The sequence below is a fragment of the Engraulis encrasicolus genome, chromosome 11, assembly GCF_034702125.1.
Source record: "Engraulis encrasicolus isolate BLACKSEA-1 chromosome 11, IST_EnEncr_1.0, whole genome shotgun sequence".
In the NCBI taxonomy this organism is placed as follows: domain Eukaryota; kingdom Metazoa; phylum Chordata; class Actinopteri; order Clupeiformes; family Engraulidae; genus Engraulis; species Engraulis encrasicolus.
In genome coordinates this window covers 48,240,851-48,256,735 of record NC_085867.1, presented here as the reverse complement: position 1 = coordinate 48,256,735, position 15,885 = coordinate 48,240,851, and the positions used below count along the sequence as shown (strand labels likewise).

Sequence of the window (15,885 nt, the reverse complement as noted above, 5' to 3'; positions counted from 1 at the left end):
TATTTGTATGCTCTTGCGACGCTATATCGTAACAGTCATGCTAATAAAGCACAATATGGGTTTTAATTTGAATTCGTAACTCCAATGAATTTAAATGACAGAGTAAGATCAGACCATCTCCCACCCTCAACGGAGACGGATTCCTCTTAGCTTTTGCCAGACTGTTTGATGAAGTCAACAGTCGGCTATTCGCCCAGGCTAGCATACAATCAGTGCGCACAAACCTGTCAGAGGACAGGAAGTGACACGCTGGGGACGCTGTGTGGCCGGCAACTCTGATTCCTTCCTCCAGCAGAGTGAAGTGAAAGTGAAAGCACACCTGGGAAGCTCCAACTCCCATTATTAAGGTTTTTTCCACATACAGTACAACCTGGATGTGGCTGTGGCTGTGCCGTGCCGTGCCGCGTCGTGTCGTGTCCAGCTTAGTGGTGCTGTAGTTTCCATTACAAACCGTGTGACGTGGAGTATGGTTGGACTGGCGTAGTTGTCCACGTAGGAAATGAGCCTATTTTCATTGTGACACAGCACTCACACAGCACACAAGTGCGCACTGCACACAACGAAATTGCATTTATACATGTGTCTCACCCGTATAAGGGGGCAGCACCCACTGGTGCCCCAAAGAAGCAGTGCAGCGGGACAATACCATGCTCAGGGTACCTCAGTCATGGAGGAGGATGGGGAAGAGCACTGGTTCATTACTCCTCCCCTACCAACGTGGCGGGTCGGGACTTGAACCGGAAACATTTGGGCTACAAGTCTGACGCCCTAAACTGCTTACCCATGACTGTGATGCACATTGTACTACAGCCTTTTCACACAGGTGTGTGTTTATTGGGAGAAATCCTGACATCCTCACAGGGCTACAAGTCTGACACCCTTAAACGCTTACCCATGACTGCCACCGTCACTGCCAACACACAAACCACTCCAGCAGCTGCCTTACCTCAGTCATCATACAGCCACCTCAGAGGCACGGCTGCTGTGTGAGCAAGGGAGCTAACATTGTTGCCAGATGCTGTCTGATCAAATCCTGCCCAAAAGGTTCTTGAAACCCACCAAAATGTGCTAAATTCCGCCCAATTTCAAGAAATTGCATTGATTTCCATGGGCCCAAAACTGCAGAAAAAAACGCCAAATGGACAATTTTTCATGTTTTTACCCGCAGACGGCCATCCCAAGTAGCCCAATCTTGCAACACTGGGAACAAGTGAGTAGAGCAAGTGAGGCAGTGAGGGAGGGAGGGAGGGGGAGATGGAGAGAGGGAGGGGGAGATGGAGAGCGGCAGAGAGGCAGAGAGGGAGAGAGGGGGAAGACGAGCGCAGGGACCGAGCGAGGGAGGCGGTGGCAGTAGAAATCAGTCTGAATAAAGCAATGCTGCCTCTGCGTTTCCCCGTTCAGCCGTGTAATTGGCGCTGGAACCATGCTGACTGTGAGGCGGGCCGGGGCTGTGTCTGGGGCTGAGGCTGGTGAACGCCACACATGCCATCACACACACTGTCAAAAACACACGCACGCACACACGCACACACACACAGCAACAGCAGTGCCCGTAACATTGGCACATACACACACATAAACATGTACACACGTACACACACACACACCCACACACACGCACACACACACACACACACACACACACACACCCACACACACGCACACACACAGCAACAGCAGTGCCCGTAACATTTTAACAGAGAGACGTCTCTGTTAAAAGGACATCTGTGTGAAGGCTCCTCTCTCCAGGGAGGCGACTGCAGCATCGTTTTTTATTTTTGATTAAAACGACCGGTGACGCACGGGGAGAGACGCTCGTTTATCAAGGCAGTTATCGTAGGTGGGGGTGGGTGGGCCGGACGGATGGATGGCCGGCCAAACAGTCCCAGACACTCGCTTTTGCTTTCCCCCCCCCCCCCCCCCTCACTGGGATATGGGATGTAATTTTAAGGAAAAATGGTGCCTTGTCTGTCTCTGGTCGTCGTAACTAGGCAGTTAAAACTGCGGCAAGCCAAGACATCCTGCTGTCCACACCTCACAGAGTTCGCATTATCTCCGCTTGTTTCAGCAAGTCTCCCCGAGCGCCGGAGACGAGGCCGCTGAGCAACATGTAATTGTTCCGTCATTACTCAAAGCTGCCATAAAGGCGACAGGACAAGCAACAAGCAACGACAACAACAGCAAAAAAAGAAAGAAAGAAGGAAAGAAAGAAAGAAAGAAAGAAAGAAAGAAAGAAAGACAGAAAGAAACTAGCAAGCCTATTTGCGGCTACACAAATAATCAAACAGAGACTGCAGGTGGTGTTGTGCGGGTTTGATATTTACCCAGGAAGTAACCTCATCCCTCATCAGGCATAATGCTAACAGGGAGGGTATTGTGGTGGTGTTTTTTTATATTCATATCTCTATATCTGTGGTTTATCTATCAGGTATTGTGTATAGCAGGCGATGCAATGTGCCCTATAATAGAGTGAGCTAATTTAGACGCTGTACCTTTGGAGACCATCCCATGGGGAGAAGGGGGGGAGGGGACCGGTGCACTTTGTACTCGGCAATCTGAGGGGATCTAAAACACGTGGCTGCTTTTGACTGCCTTGGTTTCTTTCCGCGCTTTGATGCCGTACCTCTTTTAAAGCTCAGAGAGAGAGGCATTCTGCTTTCCCCCCCTTTTTTTCCACATACAGTGGTTCACGTAATTGATTTTCGTTTCTTTTATATTTATTTATTTTTGTGTTGTTGCTGTGACTCACAGAGGTTTCTGTGGCAGGGCAGTATACTTCTTTCCTGTGACTAAATGTGTTTCTAGCTGTGACAGACTGACAGGGCTCTCTGTCACTGATGGTGTGGTTTTTTTTTTTTTTTAGCGTGTGGCAGGCAGCATTTCTAGATATTGGATGTGGTTTGAGTGTACAAAAAAGGATGTCCTACCGAGTCTTACTATGGAGCCAATGCTACTATAACCTTATGGCAAAGGAAGTGTGGTTGAAGGATTTCCTGTGACTGAGTGAGCTGTGACGGGTCTTGTGGCATACTTTGATGTTGAGTGAATAGTCATAGTTTCCTGTGTGCATTTGGCTACTGTGGAACAGTGATGTCCCGCTGAGTCTGACTATGATGCCCATGCTACTATACTTGTGGCGAAGAAGGGGTTGCAAAAGGATTTGCTGTGACTGAACTGTGACAGGTCTTGTGGCATAGCCTTGATGTTGAGTGAATGTTCCTATATTGTCACATGTGCACATTTGGTTGCTGTGGCCACCATGTCCAACTGAGTCGCACTACTGTATGGTGCCGGCGGCTCCTAACCTTATGGCAAAGAAAGCGCTGCAGAAGGATTTTCCATGACTGATCTGACTGTGACAGGTCTCATGGCGCAATATGATTTTTGTTTCCTGCATCATTTTGTCATTGTGGCTATATGTCCCATGTGCTTCCCATGCTGTGGTGTACAGCAGTGGTGCTCAAACTGTGGTACGTGTACCACTGGTGGTACTTGAGACATCTCTGGTGGTACTTGGAAGAATTATTTTTTTGTGCATTGATTTGAAGGCTGATCAAGTTGTTGCAGTTGAAAATGTCTCTTTGGTCTCACATTTTGTAATATTGAATTGTATGAATCTGAAAACATAATGCAGAAGGCAAGCAAGAAAGTTAAAAACAAACTCGCACTGGATGTGACCTTGTATTGACTGGCAAAAGTGAATGTGGAAGGCCTTTACTGCGACCTTCTAATGTTGGTTGTCAAGGTGGTACTCGGAGAGCTCAATACTTTCTCAGGTGGTACTTCACACAAAAAGTTTGAGAACCACTGAGTGATTCTACTATTCCCCTACGCTTTTGGAAAAAGCAAAATGTCAATTATCAGTATTTTTTTTAAATGACCTAGATGTTTACATAGTGTATATTAGGGCTGTCCCTAACGATTATTTTTCTCCCGATTATTCTATCAACTATTTTTTTTCGAATAGTCGCGATTATTTTTTATTTTTTTTGGAAGGCAAAAACTGTGATATGCCACTTAATTTTGACCTGAAAAATAATAGACAAATAAAGCAGAGTGCACCTAGGGCCTATTAGGACAATGATTTCTAAAGGTAAATTAGTCACAGACTAATAAATACAGGCCTAATATATCTATTTGTTTCAGTTCAAATCACTTATTCACTTAGCGTAAATGCAAAACAATGAGTATAGTATGACATTGGCGCATGGAGAAACTATAGGCCTAGGCCTACATTTCAGCCACTTATATTTTGACAAACAAGGCTACATAAGATTTTACCCATGACATGTGTATATAGTAGTACATTGTCATTTATATTTTAAAAATACAGTACAGTGAATCATTTATGTTTACAACACAGTTTCATTCGTCCCTCATGCAGGGGTCTATGTAATGAAAAAAATAATAAAACAAAATAGGAGCAGAGATAAGAATTTAAGAGCACTGTGAAATTGTTAACGCATAGACAAAAAGGGTCTAAGAGGGTAGGCTATGCCTTTTCCCCCACACAGGCGTACACATTCTACATGAGGGGTGCTGGTCACAGGGCCAGTTTTTCAAAATTCCTCCCATTAAAAGGGCTGAACAACATATTACACATGTATGTCTATATTCACATTCATTATTTCTATATGCAGCCCGATGTCTCCTCTGCTGTGTCAATGAAGGCCTGCCACCTAACTCATTAAAACTGTCCCTTCTCTGAAGGTTTTTTATATCGCTCCCAAACCCAAGTTAGTCTTTCAAGCACTTGTGGTTTTCTCTATAGGATGTATTTACTCCAGGAGGAAAATGCTAAGGAAATCGTAATTCAAATCGTTTTTAACAAAAACGGAAATCGTTAAAAAAAAAAAAAAAAAAAATTTGCGCAAATCACGCAATCGACAGTATGTTGAACACGCCGACTTATTTACGCAATCGACGTAATCGATTACGTCGAATAGTCGGGACAGCCCTAGTGTATATATTTAAGTTTCCAAACAAACAAATTGCCAAGCTTAATCTTAAATCATTTGATAAATACTGTAATGAAAGCGAACATTTGCTTAATTATTTTGTCAACAGTGTTATGGACAAATACTATGTAATTTCAAACATATATAAAAATACTACAGAGTTGAAACAATATATGTTTGAAAGTGCTTATGTCCCTTAGCAGTAATGTTGTCATTAATCTGTGCAACTGATATAGAAAATGTGATTGTTGAGCTGTGATACAGACTGACACATTTTTCATCATAAATCCCTGTAACGTCTGACTTGAATATAGTCACCCTCCTTACACAAGACTTCCTTCTCCAGAGATAATCCCTAGTGTATGTGCATAGGATTTTTCCAACACATAAGGGATCAATAGCGCAAAAACACTTTCAAAACAGTGAACCTTGTTACTCAACTGTGTTACGGTCAACAGTGCAGGGGAACAAGTCGGCACTTTTTTAGGAGAAAAAACAGAACAGACAAACCCATCTCCCTAGAACACAAATTATTTTGTTTGTTTGTCTGTCAATATGGATATAAATTGGCAAAAACATACTCCTCCTCAACTGTCATCAGTGTTGCCAGATTGGGCTGGTTCCCGCCCAATTGGGCTGCTTAGGATGGCCGTGTGCGGGTAAAAATGGCATCTATCAGAAAAACCTGCCCACTGCCATATAAATCAATAGAATTGGGCGGGTTTTTAGGGCGGATTTTGAACATTTTTTGGGCTGGAAATCATCAGCCTCATCTGGCAACCCTGACTGTCATACTTAATTGTAACACCATTGACGGTAACACGGCTTGACATTTCAGCCATTTTTATGGTGTTGTGCTAACTGAGGACCTCAGAAGTTCCACCACAACACCTTAATCAATTCATGTATCTGTATACTTTATCTGTGTTTTTCTACATGTGATTTCTAATTCAGATTCTTATGAATATGTTGATAACACAGTTGACAGGCAATTTTCCCGCTATGAGAACATGAAAAAGAATAGATTAAATTATGGAAGGATGGAGCTCAAAATTTACCAAAAAGTCTTCCCGTATCCTGCCAAAGAGGTTATGACATCACGTGATGTTATTCGTATGGCCTAAGACCAAACCATTACTGATTTATGGAGGAGGTTTCAGACCGTGACACGGTTAACACAGTTTTCGTGGACACACACAAAATGGCAAATTTCATGTATAATGGAAAGGACAGTGGTCTTTCTGACAGTTTTGTCATATTGTGATGATTACTGTGAATCAACATTTGCAATCGTCTTGGGCAAAACAAGTTTCTTTACATGCTAATATGAAGACTGAATCTGACATTTGGAAAACAGGACGGCATGAAAACGCCCAAAACCAGTATTAAATATTCATTCTTGCTGAGGGAAATAATGCTATGTCTACACTTTCTGTATTATATGAAAGATAAATGTTTTCTAATGTCCAAAACATCATTGGATGCAGTTAATAGTTAGTGGAATTGCCAAATAAAATCCACGGACTTAAAAGTGTAGCCGAATTAGAGAATCACTCCACTGGTGTACAGTATTTGGCTGCTGTCCTGTACTGTGATAGATACCGCATGTGTAGGCTATGTACTCTCTATTCGCCCCTGCAAATTCCTTTTTTAATTATTTGTAATAATAAATAAACATTACTTGTAAAAGAAAATCATCCATGGAAACATGGAAAGTGGCTTTACAAAAAGGAGTTTTGGCTAAGAAATTGGGGAAAGAGGAGGAGGGAAGGGTTAAGGAGGGGAAGATGAGGGGATGAGAGAAGGCTTGAGGACCATAGGCCTCTGTGAAGAGATGTGCCTTGAGATGCTTTTTGAACGCAGTCAGAGTTGGGGGTTGATGGATCTGGACTGGCAAACTGTGAGTTTTCTTTGAGGGTTATTGGTGATGCATCCTCCTGGTGCCTGATGTGATCTTTGATATAGTATGGTGGGAATGTGAATATCTTTTTGTGGTGTAATGTCTGTGTCTTCCAGTGTGGAGAGAGGTACTAGAGTCCCCTATGGCGTTACAAAAGTACTGTGTGTGTGTGTGTGTGTGTGTGTGTGTGTGTGTGTGTGTGTGTATGAGTGTGCACACGCGCCTGCATATGCTACAGTGTAATGAGATGTGTTTGCCCAGCAATGTGTGACGTAACTGTCACAGACATGTGTGCATTGTAGTATGCCTTGCAGACACAGCAAAATCACTTGTGTGTGTGTGTGCGTGCGTGCGTGCGTGCGTGCGTGCGTGCATGCGCGTGTCTCTGTGTGCGTGCGCATGTATGTGTTTATTTATGTATACTACTGGGCACCTTAATTTCCCTCGGGATTAATAAATTATACTTTACTCTACTACTCTACTCTACTCTACTCTACTCTACTCTACTCTACTGTACTGTACTGTACTGTACTGTACTGTACTGTACTGTACTCTACTCTACTCTACTCTACTCTACTCTACTCTACGTGACATGTTTGTTTCTGCTCTGCTTGCATCTATCTGTGCAGGTCCCCTGCTGGTGAGGAGACGGCAGCAGCTGGCGACGTGTCTCCTGCTCCAGCCCCAGGCCCTGCCTCTGCTGCTGCTGCTTCTACTGCCCCTGCTGCCGGCCTCCGCCGCCCCCGCCGGCGAGCGCACCTGCCCCATCAGCTGCCGTTGCGAGGGCAAGATCGTGCACTGCGACTCGCTGGCCTTCCAGGAGGTGCCCGAGAACATCTCGGTGGGCTGCCAGGGCCTGTCGCTGCGCTCCAACCTGCTGCGCACGCTGCTGCCCTACCAGTTCGCCCACCTCAACCAGCTGCTCTGGCTCTACCTGGACCACAACCAGATCGCCGCCGTGGACAGCCGTGCGTTCCAAGGGGTGCGGCGCGTCAAGGAGATCGTGCTGAGCACCAACCAGATCTCGCAGCTGCACAACGCCACCTTCCACGGCGTGCCCAACCTGCGCAGCCTGGACCTGTCCTACAACAAGATCGACGCGCTGCAGTCGGGCCAGTTCCATGGCCTGCGCAAGCTCCAGAACCTGCACCTGCGCTCCAACTTGCTCCGGGACCTGCCGCTGCGGCTGTTCCTGGAGTGCCGCAGCCTGGAGTTCCTGGACCTGGGCTACAATCGCCTGCGCGTGCTGACCCGCACCATGTTCCTGGGCCTGTCGCGCCTCATGGAGCTGCACCTGGAGCATAACCAGTTCTCCCGCATCAATTTTTTCCTGTTCCCGCGGCTCACCAACCTGCGCTCCCTGTACCTGCAGTGGAACCGTATCCGCGGCGTCAACCAGGGGCTGCCCTGGGCCTGGCACACGCTGCAGAAGCTGGATCTGTCGGGCAACGAGATCCAGACGCTGGACCCCGTGGTGTTCCAGTGCCTGCCCAACCTGCAGGTTTGTTTTATTTTTTATTTTATTATTAAACTGAAAAATGAAAAAAGGTCGCACCATGCATAGGTTTCTTTATTACACAGACGCATTTCGGCGCTCTGCCTTCCTCAGTGTGTGGAAGGCAGAGCGCCGAAACGCGTCTGTGTCATAAAGAAACCTATGCATGTTGCGACCTTTTTTCATTTTTCAGTTTTACAATATTTTGGTCAGCGCCCTTAAAAGCACGAAAAAAACTGTTGGGTGACGCCTGCTCCAACCCTTATGAACTTTATTTTATTATTATCCTTTTACCTTATGTTTTATCTTAATGTCTTAAATGTTCTTTGACTCTAATATAATTCCTTCTTTCTTCCATGTTTCCTTTCTTTTTTTTGCATTTGTTAATCTTGTAAAGCACATTGAGTTGCACCTGTGTATGAAATGCGCTATACAAATAAACTTGCCTTGCCTTGCCTTGCCAGGTGCTCAACCTGGAGTCCAACAAGCTGGCCAACGTCTCCATGGAGACGGTGGTGGCGTGGGACTCGCTGACCACCATCAGCCTGGCGGGCAACATGTGGGACTGCGGACCGGGCATCTGCCCGCTGGTCAACTGGATGCGGAACTTCCGGGGCACCAAGGACACCAGCATCATCTGCAGCACGCCCAAGCACCTGCAGGGGGAGAAGGTCCTGGAGGCCACGCGGCACCTGCCCGACTGCGAGGACACGGATATGTACGAGAGCACCACCTACCTGCTGGCCACCGAGCCCGACACCCCCGAGCCCGAGACCGAGCCGACCGAGACTGAGGAGCAGACCACCCCGTACTTCAGCCACTTCTTCCCCCTACGTCCCCCTGTAACGCCCTCCCCCAAGCCCCACAGAGTGCACCCTCCACCCTTGCCCCAGCCCCAGCCCCAACCCAAAGCCCCGGGCCTCAGCTCGTCAGGCAGCAGCTCTGATCGGAGACATCCACCGCCGCCCCCGCCTCCTCCCCCCTCCGATCTGGAGGCCACGTTCCCTCCGGACGACTTCTCTTCTCTGACGCTGCCGCCGGAGCCCGAGCGCATCTCCTTCCACAAGGTGGTGGTGGGCAGCGTGGCGCTGTTCTTCTCCGTCTCGCTCGTCTCCACCGTGGTGTACGTCTTCTGGAAGCGGCTGCCGGGCCTCGCCAGGCTCTTCCGGCAGCGGGCCGCCACCGGCGTGGTGGTGGGCCGCAAGCGGCGGAAAAAGAGCCCCCCCGAGCCCGAGCAGAACCTCAGCTCGCAGCTGCAGGAGTACTACATGAGCTACAACCCCGCGGCCTCGCCCGAGGGCATGGACGTGCTAGCCAATGGCACGGGGGCGTGCACGTGTACCATCTCGGGTTCGAGGGAATGCGAGGTATGACCCGTACGGTACCACCACCATCACCACCACCAACCACCCGTTCGTCCAACCCCCCCGTCAACAACACCCGTCCGTCCGTTTCGTCTGTTTCGTCCTGTCCTCCTCTCATCCTCCACTCCGTCCTCAAACGCAGCCTAGACAAGCCCCCACAAAACAAACAGTCAGATGAGTGGAGCAGTGGAGAGTGAGGTAAATCCCTTTGTCAGGCATGTTTTTAGGCACCTCTTTTAGAGTGGGGACAAGGACCCTTGGCTCTGTTGATACTGTAGGCAGTGGGTATTTCTCAAAACCTAGTGCAGTGCACTTCCAAGTTTATCAGCCTAATTAGTCACGCCCAGTGATTGGATACTCTTTGGTGAACTCTACAGAATATCCAATCACTGGGTTTGACTAATAAAGAGTATCCAATCACTGGGTGTGACTAATTAGGCTGATACACTTGGAAGTGCACTGCACTAGGTTTTGAGAAGGGCCCACTGTAGGCATAGTCACTTGCCTTGAGGCCCCTTCCTCTCTTACTCCTGACGCTATATACTAGACAGACATAACAAAAAACACTGTCGGCAAAACCATCTGTTTTTTAGCCACCTGAAAACAAACCAGAGTCAACGGTACTTAGCCCAGGTTTCACAAGATTAACCTTCATTTCCAACACGCTCACATTAATTTTGAGCTTGATTGTCAGCACTGGTGTGTGACTACTATACACTGCCCAGATGGAGGCTGCATGGCTGAAAACCTGGAACGGAATGGAGCGTAGTGTGGACTACAATCTTTTCCCCACAGTCTGGCCCTTATGGCCTCTTCCCATGCCAGGGTCCATTCCGTTCCAGGGGTGAATTTCTCAAAACCAAAGTTGCTTACTACATTAGCTACTTTGTTGTTTTCAATGCATTTTCCCATTGGCAACTACTGAAGTTGCTAACAGGCTAACAACTTCTCTTTTGAGAAACTCACCCCTGAGTTAGCCGAAATCTGTGTAGTCTCTCTCTGTCTCTCTCTCTCTCTCTCTCTCTCTCTCTCTCTCTCTCTCTCTCTCTCTCTCTCTCTCTCTCTCTCTCTCTCTCTCTCTCTCTCTCTCTCAGTCTTTCTCTCTCTCTCTCTCTCTCTCTCTCTCTCTCTCTCTCTCTCTCTCTCTCTCTCTCTCTCTCTGCATCTGGCCCCTTTTTACGCCTCAGCCCAATCACTTCAGGAAGACGTACAGCCCCCCTTATTTCTCCCGCGGTGTCAACAGCAGAGCGGTGCGATAGCGTAATCACTGCCAAGGCCAGCGGAGCAGCCCGGGGCCAGGGGCTTGTTCACTGGAAGCATTGAACTGCACGTTGGCCCTAATGTGTACTTTGTTGGCTCTCAGGCCTGATTACATGGCTGCTTGTCTATATGAGGACAAAGCTGAAAATGATCCATAAGCAGCCTGCCCCCGACACAGAATAATGAGGTATTGACCTGCTGTGTAGTGCGCACGCACGCACACACACACACACACACACACACACACACACACACACACACACACACACACACACACACACACACACACACACACACACACACACACACACACACACACACACACACTCCCATCCCCACCACACACACACACATATAAACATGCAGATGCAAACACATACACACACATAAACATGCACACACGTGTGCACACACACACACACACACACACACACACACACACACACACACACACACACACACACACACACACACACACAAATACAATCACTCCTCACCACTTCACCCCTCCATTCTTGGTTGCACGCAGCTCTCTCGCTGCTTACAGGAGCAGCATACTGAAATTTCTCTCAATTACTAGATAGCTCACAGCAAACCCAGAACTTTTTTGATTGTGCTTTTGTACTATGCATGGTGCTTTTTGTGGCTACCTTGAGAAATTGTTATTGCGGATTTGTTGTGCTCAGATCCGCATGCCAAAAGACTCATATACTATGCTCTCTGTGTGTTTAATCCTCTTCTCGTTCTCACTCTCTCAGATTCACATCTCATTGTCTTTCATTCTTCCTATAACATTCCCTCAGAATACAAGTACAATATCTGAATGTGTGTGTGTGTGTGTGTGTGTGTGTGTGTGTGTGTGTGTGTGTGTGTGTGTGTGTGTGTGTGTGTGTGTGCGCGCGCGCGCGTGTGTGTGTGTGTGTGTGTGTGTGTGTGTGCGTGCATGTGTGTGCGTGCATGCCTGCATGCGTGCGTATGTGCGTGTGTTTGCGTGCGTGCGTTCGTGCATTTGTGTGTGTGTGTGTGTGTGTGCGTGCGTGTGTGTGCGTGCCTTAGTGTGTGTGTGGTTGTGTGCCTGTGGGTGTTTGCTCATGCCTCAGTGTGTAGCGCCTCCCAAGGGGGCTTGTCGACTGTATCCTCCAATTCCTCCATGTTGAGAAACGCACATCGTTTTCACACATTTTCAGATATTTGTCCCAAGTGTCAAGTCAGGCATGAAAGGGATATTTTCTAACCCCTGTCTTCCACGTTCCCCAACAAATGTGAACAAACGGCTTCTGAAAGGATAGGCTTGTCAACATATTGTCAACAACAGTGATATTTCATCATGTACATAGACAGAAAAAAACAACGTGAAGAAGGATGTGTGCTTCTCTTTCCGGCATACTCCCGTAGTGCTCTCTCTGCGCTACTGTTCCCTTATTCTCTGTGCTGTTGTCATTATTTCTAAATCAACAATACATCAACAATACAGCTGACAATTCATGTGGTTTCCTTTTTTTCATTTGATTTATCTGATGTGGCCCCATAATGCAATGCCATTCCACCATTGGAACGCTGTGATAGCCATTCCACTATTGGAACTCTCTAATAGCCATTCCACTATTGGAACGCTGTGATAGCCATTCCATCATTGGAACACTGTGATAGTCATTCCACCATCGGAACGCTGTAATAGCCATTCCACCATCGGAACGCTGTAATAGCCATTCCACCATCAGAACGCTGTAATAGCCATTCCACCATCGGAACGCTGTGATAGTCATTCCACCATCGGAACGCTGTGATAGTCATTCCACCATCAGAACGCTGTAATAGCCATTCCACCATTGGAACGCTGTGATAGTCATTCCACCATTAGAATGCTCTAATAGTCAGTGAGAAAGTTAGCTACCATAGTACTATGCTACGCGACTTAGTCAATGCCATTCTGGTAAGAGCAAATATAATGTGTGTCTGAACGGGTTAACCAGGAAGTGTTTTATTTTTCATTTGTTGTATGTAGTAACTAGCTATGTGACCACACTGCAGGTCCCTCAGCAACACATTGCAACCCAATGCCCATTAGGGTCAAAGACGTGCAAAATGGCATTGTCATTCAGTGTAACGAATGCCTTCTGCTGACTGTAACTGTAAAAAACATGACTCTTTTTATTTATTTATTGTTACAGGGAATTCATGAAAGCCTCAGCTGTCATCCATTCACTTGAAACAATTTAAAAATCATGGGTTTTTTTTGCAGTTACAGTCGGCCGAAGGTGTCCACTGAATAACACTGAATGACAAAGACGTCTTTGACCCATTAGCTATTCACTGTGTCCACCACGTCTTTAAAGGAACAGTCCACCCTTTTTTGATTTTCACATATTCACAGTATTTCCAAACCATTATTCATGAATGTGCATATCATTTTCTTCTCAGTTTTTTCAGTAATTAGATTTATTGGATCAGAATTATTAGCATAGCTTAGCATAATCACTGGGAGTGAATGGGGGCATTAGCATCAAGCCACAAGTGATCACAGGACAGGATTTAATAGCCGTTTTGCACTCTGGTGAATTTTACATTCATTTTAAAATACTTAATACTTATAAACATTTGATGATGTTTTGTTTGCCCCCATAGACTTGCATTGCTACGCTTAATTTGGCTATACTGTTAAACTAGGCAATAGAAACACATATACAACAATTATATGCATATTGATGAATAATGCTGGGAAATACTGCAAATATGTGAAAATCAAAAAAGGGTGGACTGTTCCTTTAAATGTCAATTTCTGATGACATGCGTGTGTAACACACCATTTTCAGCCTGCCCCCAGGGTTTGTCAGACCTGATGACAAAATAATTGCAATCAGCACAATAGGGGAAAATGCTGGGAGTATTCTCTTTCCCCCCAGAGGAGTAACCTGGCTCTCTCGAGAGAAATGTGCGTTCCTCCAATTTTTTTTTAAATCTGATAGGCCTACTATAGCCATATGGTCAGATCTCCCAAGGCGTGTTTTTTTTAAATTAAAAATCCTTGCATGTGATTGAAGAAATTAATTGTCTGACATAGCACATACAGTAACATGATATGCTACTTTACGTAACTACTCACAAATTCGACAGATTCAAATCGATGTTAGCGTTTGACTTCCCTTTTTTCCCTTCTCCACTGTGTTTAATCTCTTTGACTATGTCACATCTCTGAATATCCTGCAATTCTGATTGGTTTGAAACACCTAGAGGTCCTGGACGTTGAGCGAATAAGAAGTTATGCCCAGACCTAAGTGTATCTCAGGAAGCTGAACAGAAGCACGCAGATCTGGTGAGATAAATGGAGTGCTATCACTGCTCTATGTACGTAGTGACAGAGTACAGGGCACAGCCCCCGACTCGACTCCATAAGCGCTAGTTCAAAGAGTGCTTTTATTTATCAGTGGGTGTTCAGCCCTCTTGCACTTTTCCACCAAAAGAGGATTACTGTTCGCCCTTAAGGCTCTCTGTTTTGGTGCCAACATAAAAAAAAGATTTTAAAAATCTATTTACCATAACGCTTCCCATGCAGACAGGTGGAAAAGATTGTGCAGTAGACTCAGAGCCACGTAAAAATCCTGCAAATATTTGCTTCACACAAATTCAATCAATCCAGGAAGGGGGGGAGTGGGGTGTAATGAAGTGCTGAAGTGCTACTCAAAAGGCGGAGGTGGATTCTCTCGTCTGCAGCCTGTGTTTGCATGCTAAGACATACAGCCACATCAATGCCTGACTGGCACTGGATCAGCAATTAGCATTGATTTCTATGCTAGCATTTTTATTCCCTTCTTCTCCTTACGTGGTGTAGTCGTTATTGAATCAGCAGGTCGTGTTTCAGAGCCTCTGTGTTTACCTTCCAGAGCTGATGAAGTGCTTTCATATGCCACCTGCCAATCTCAATGCCTTCCCTTTCCATGGCTCTCAAAATAGACATTGATTCACTATATATGGCATTTATATATGGCATTAGCTATAGGAAAAAGATAAGCCTATGTAATTTACATGGTTATAGAAATTGTATGTGAAAAAAACACATGGGGCACTTTAAGAGTGTGCACCATATAAGGCCAGATTCAGACTAGAGCGTGGCGGAACGGCAGCGAGATGACTGAGGTCTTTCTGCTTAGTTTTGACCGGTGTGTTCTATTCTGTGTTCTACTCCCAAAGCTAGCTCGCTACTTTGCCATTCATTTGAGTGGGACACCGCCGGTTGCTGAAGTCCAAAATCTGCTCGAGTTCTATTTTCCAAATGCAGCGCAGAGCGGAGCCGGCTCCCGCGCCGCTACTGCCCGACTACCGCCGATTGGTGTGGAAGGACAGATCTGTTTCCATGTATTGTCGCCACCACCGGTAAAAATCACTTCTGTCCCGCTCCGCGTCCCCGCTCTGGTGTGAATTAGGCCTAATGCAGTGATTTTCAACCTATGGGCCGGGGCCCACTGGTGGGCCCTGAAGGTATTCCAAGTGGGCCTTGAAATAATTTTCTAAAAATTATAATCACATTTTGGTGTGTGTTGCTGTTATTGTTGAATGCTGTTGGTGTGTGTTGCTTTATGTGAGTTTCATTCGTAATTGGGTCAGAGATGGGCCCCGAACATTTGTGACAATTTCGAGTGGGCCCCAAGTTGGAAAAGGTTGGGAACCCCTGGCCTAATTAGTTGTTGGTAACACTTTGACATGTCCCTGCATAACACATTCATGGCAGCTCTGCTATACATGAAGCATTCATGACTGTTTCATTAGACATTCATACCAAAACGTTCATGAAAATAGAAGACGAAGGCCTGGCAATCTGTCAAAATAAAACTGAAACAAAGTAGCATCGCAGGTTTTGTTCTGAACAGTTCCTGATCGCAAACAATGATTTACTCCAGTGTCAGGGACAGA

General features: G+C 46.2%; 1 protein-coding gene across 1 annotated transcript in view; it reads left to right on the top strand.

The window, feature by feature from the left end:
• lrrtm4l1 (leucine rich repeat transmembrane neuronal 4 like 1) overlaps window positions 1–15,885 on the top strand; it is a 128,317-nt gene that overhangs the window by 33,419 nt on the left and 79,013 nt on the right. Inside the window, exons 2-4 of the mRNA XM_063211063.1 lie at window positions 6,975–6,985; window positions 7,488–8,359; window positions 8,818–9,720. Coding sequence (XP_063067133.1) covers window positions 6,975–6,985; window positions 7,488–8,359; window positions 8,818–9,720 — 1,786 coding nt within the window. The remainder of the gene's footprint in view (window positions 1–6,974; window positions 6,986–7,487; window positions 8,360–8,817; window positions 9,721–15,885) is intronic.